At 38.4% G+C, this 4719-nt stretch overlaps 1 protein-coding gene across 1 annotated transcript; it reads right to left on the bottom strand.

Annotated features, from left to right (window-relative positions):
- Positions 1–1109: 1109 nt before the first annotated feature.
- On the bottom strand, positions 1110–4261 carry LOC123965259 (neoverrucotoxin subunit alpha-like). The gene is made up of 2 exons (XM_046041828.1): positions 2784–4261; positions 1110–2623 (listed from the first exon to the last, which is right to left on the bottom strand). Exons 1-2 carry the CDS (start codon positions 2860–2862, stop codon positions 1977–1979), a joined length of 726 nt encoding a protein of 241 aa, XP_045897784.1. The 5' UTR covers positions 2863–4261; the 3' UTR covers positions 1110–1976.
- Between the last annotated feature and the right edge of the window lie 458 nt (positions 4262–4719).

Raw genomic sequence — 4719 nt, 5'->3', positions numbered from 1 at the left:
TGAACCACAAAAAGAACATACGGGAAAAACAGAGTCATATTTACATTTTTGGTTTCTGAATCCAAATACTAAAAATTAGGCAGAATTTTGCTTAGAGGCCCACAGAGGTCTGGACCAGCTCTGCTCTCATGCTGGGAATTGCAGCCAGTTTGTGACCAAGTGTTAACGCAACTGGTAGAGTTTTGCAATATAAACATTTAAAAACGGAGGCGCCAACCTTGCTGTTTGTAACTGTGAGCTAACGGGGTTCTTTGTCTGTGACATGGTTTGAAGGAGATATTGCCACATCAGCAGAGCAATAACGCAAGCTAATCCCCTGCTCAGTATAGGAAATATCCACTTGTCCTGAGTTGTCCTTATTGTGAGTCACTATAACCTATAAAGCTGTATTCAAACCTGTCTTGAGTGAAGTTAAAAACATAGGTTGGTTTTAAGAAGATCAACATATTTGAATATATAGCAGGGTAAAGTTTATTTCCTTTTTATACTTAAGTATTTTGTACAAGGTACTTGTTTACTTTTACTTGAGTAGTATTTTACTGGATGACTTTTACTTGAGTAACATTTTAGTGTGGTAAAAATGGAGTACTTTTTTCACCACAGAGACACACTGCTCCATGTCACTGCTTCATACTGGCTGCTGTCCAGTAGTGAGAATTATTATGTCACTTAGTATGTACTAGACAGCAGTATTGATCAATACATTAGTATTGATCAATTGATCAGTATTAAAACAGTGTTTTACTGAGCAGCAAAACACAGGAATTCAACAATTTGCACAGTTTCATAAAGGTGTAGGCCGCAGTCCATTCCACTTCATACAAAAAGTGTTGGATCTTTCATGGACGAGGGCGTCCACAAACTTTTGGCCATATACTGTATCTTCCAGGTGAATCATGTCAGTAGTCCTGAGCTGAGAAACACAACACACACATTCACAGTAACATTCTGCTTTTTTTGGCACAAGAGCCAGAATTCAAAATAACACATGACTGAAGGTACAAGTCAACGGCATTTCCACCATTTAGTTATCAGAGCTTCCTTCTTTAAAGGACTGGAAATGGAAGACGTTTACAATGGAAATGAGGAATCTGTTCAATCACTTTGAATCACTTTGATGAATTTATTACAATAACCTAAAAGATTTCTGTAACTGTGATCCTGTACAGACACAACTCATCTGTTCAGCAGTGAGAATGTTAATGTAAAAAACCCACCTCTTATAATCTAGAATGACCTCCTTTTGTTGTCTGTTGTTGATTGTGTCTCTGTAGTTATGTGTAAAGCATCCTTGGGTGCCTTAAAAGGCGTGATAAAAATATAAGATATAATTTTTATCATTATTATTATTAGGGAAAACCAAGGGGTACACTTTAAAAAATAATCCGGTGACAGACTGAAAATAAACACAATATTTACTGAAAAAAATAACCAGGTGGTGTGTGTGAAGTCATCCAGGTCATAGTAATCCAAGTAAGGTCAAAATCAAGGGCAACTTGATTTGGTTGAAGATAACCAGGGGACACAAAAAGTAATTGATCGTTAATTTAAGTAATATATGAATTGTATGTCCAAGAATGACAGCCTTACTGCTGCTTCTGCAGATTCAGATGAGAAAAATAACACACCTAAAGGTAACATTTACTTTTTATGCTGAATAAGACATTGATGTGAACATAAACTTATATTAATTGTTGTGAATCCTTAATCAACATCAAACACTATTATTTTATTTCACACCGTCATTATCTTTCATTAATTATTAGCTATTTATTTTTCTGTTCAGACATGTTTGAAGATATTTCCCTTTTTCTTACAAAGTCCTCCTGAGTTTGTTGAAACATTTCTTTAAAAAAAAAAAAAAAACAATTTTAACCATGACAGAATTTCCATCATCCAAAGTTCATTGAATTTATTACAATAACTTGAAACATTTCTGCAACTGTGATCCTGTAAAGACTCAACTGATCTGTTCTCTAACAGAAGGAGACTCCCCCCTCCTCCAGAGAACAGAGAGACACTGAAGAGGGACCAGAACTGGACCAGAACCTGAACCCAAAGCCAGGATAAAGAGGTTCAGTAAATGTGGTGTTGAAGGTGTGGAGGTGGATCAGTGTGTCAGTGAAGACTCTGAAAAAGGACACAGTGCCAGCAGGACAGTCCAAATACACTGCTACCTTACCAGAGGAGGAGGAGGAGGAGGAGGAGGAAGAGGAAGAGGAAGAGGAAGAGGAAGAGGAAGAGGAAGAGGAAGAGGAAGAGGAGGAGGAGGAGGAGGAGATGGATGAGGCTCTGTTATTGTGCCAGACACAGTAACCACCATCATCAGAACACCTCAGACTCCAGGACTGATCATTCATTCCAAACACACAATCTTCTCTGTTTCCTCTCCTGCTGATTCCTTTGTAGCTCACTGATATTTCAACAGTTCCTCTCCTTTCAACCTCCCAGTAACAGCGACCAGTGAGACCATCTCTACACAGCAGCTGCCTATAGCAGTCAAACCTGTCTGGATGATCAGAATATGGCTGATCCTCCTTCACACATGTCACCTTCCTGTTGTTGTCAGACAGTTTGATCTCTCTGTTTACTGTGTTTGTGTCGATTGTGAGTTGACAGGAATCTGATGGAGAGAACGAGACACAATACAGCTGCAGTTATTGATCTATCTAGATTGGCACTTTGATGATGACATCAGAGCTTTGAATGAGTGATGTCACAGTCTGAAGATGGTTGAATATGTGCTGCTTTGTTTTCATGAATCAAATGAAAAACACACTTACACTTCCTCAGACCTGGTCTTAACCATCGGACTCCGCGAGGCTCCATCCTAAAAGGAGGAGGTGGGTCAGACCAGCACATCCTCTTTCATCACACAAACATAGACATTACATTCCTCACATAAATAATTACACAACATGTGCATCCAGCCTGCTTCTCTCTGCTCCCCCTAAACCTCTTCACCTCTGTCACTCTCCTCATACACAGAGCCACCCACAGGATGTTGGTTTGTGTGAAAGAACACACAAACCTCTTTTTGGACCATCCTGTCTCCATTAAGAGCCCCACTGACGTTCATGAGCTCCTCCAAAGTCTTCTTACCAGAAATAGTCTCATTCAGCTCTCAGGTAGCAGTATCCCTTCATCTAGTCGTTTCCTTATTTGAATACTTATGTTCTAAGTTGCTTCAATCATTGATTACTGCCTCGCTCCCACCTGTTATTTTTAACAATCATGTCAGTGTCTTGACTAAATAAACCAATGCAGCTTCACTAATTTATAATTAGACATGTTCTCCTTGTCATATCTAATTTATTTTGTCTTTGTTCATTGGAAATGTAAATATTGAAAATAAATTACCAAATATCTGAGAGAAGTTGTCATGACTCTTTGGTGTTTAAATCTTTAAATGTCAAAGTCCCTGAAGTTCCCAAGAACTAGAAGAGTGACTTGGCTCTGTACATTTCCAAATATTTACAATCCATGTTCGCTGTGAAGACTTATTTTCACTACAATTGTTATACATTGATAAAGGAACAGTCCAACATTTTGAGAAATACACTTGAATGTAGCATCTCAAATGTCTTGTCCTTTTGTCATCTGGTTCAAGCATAGTTTTAACTAAATATAACTGTTAACTGAGTTATTTAAAGCTTTATGTTTTCTTTTTTGATGGGGTTAGGCTAGAAGTTTCCCCCTGCATCCGTTCTTTGTGCAAGGCTACATTAACCATGTCCTGGACCTTTTTCTGTACAGAAATGAAACTGATTCACTCCTAGCAAAGAGCGCAAAAGGATATTTCTCAGAATGAGAGAAAGCTAAGTTAACATGCAGAGATCTGTCCAAACTTCATCAGTTATTATTAACAGGCAATCATCATCTTTGTTTCTGGAGATATTCTCCTTGGAGACTAGAGATGCAACGATTATAGATATTGATGGTATGCTTACAGTGTGAGAATAAAGTTTTTTGATAATTATGCATTAATTTATTTTACAACACTAAGGATGTATAGCATTCTTAAATGAGAGGTTTTATATTAGCATTATATATATATATTATATTCACATTAACATTTCTTTGTTGGCTTTCAGTGGCTGCTTTTCACACAGAAATAATACAGTAACCAAATAATGCAGTACATAAGACAAAGTCTATACATCTGAAATGGAATGAAATCTAAGTTACCTCTGTAAACATCCATGTCAGTAGTATTTCCCTTCTGTTCCCAAAATAAACATTTATTTACAGCCTGTGGATACCCTAAATGGACCTTTGTGAAGACAGCCACAAGATCCAAGAAGAACAAAACTACAGGGGAGGAGGAAAAGAAGGTCAAACGCAACAACATTGTGATTCCATACGTGTCTGGAGTATCAGAGAAACTCAGGAGGATTTTCAACAAACATAACATCCCTGTGTTTTTTAAACCCAAGAACACACTGAGACAGATGCTGGTCCACCCCAAAGACCGCACACCCAAACACAAGAAAAGCAATCTAGTGTATGCGGTCCAATGCAGTGAGGAATGCACAGACCTGTATATTGGGGAGACTAAACAACCACGACACAAACGCATGGCTCAACACAGAAGGGCCAACTCCTCAGGTCAAGACTCTGCAGTCTACTTACATCTGAAGGACAGAGGACACTCGTTTGAGGACCACCAGGTGCACATTTTAGACAGAGAAGATGGATGGTTTGAAAGAGGTGTCAAGG

This window comes from Micropterus dolomieu, unplaced genomic scaffold (assembly GCF_021292245.1).
Source record: "Micropterus dolomieu isolate WLL.071019.BEF.003 ecotype Adirondacks unplaced genomic scaffold, ASM2129224v1 contig_8973, whole genome shotgun sequence".
NCBI lineage: Eukaryota > Metazoa > Chordata > Actinopteri > Centrarchiformes > Centrarchidae > Micropterus > Micropterus dolomieu.
This window is presented reverse-complemented; position numbering and strand designations above follow the sequence as displayed.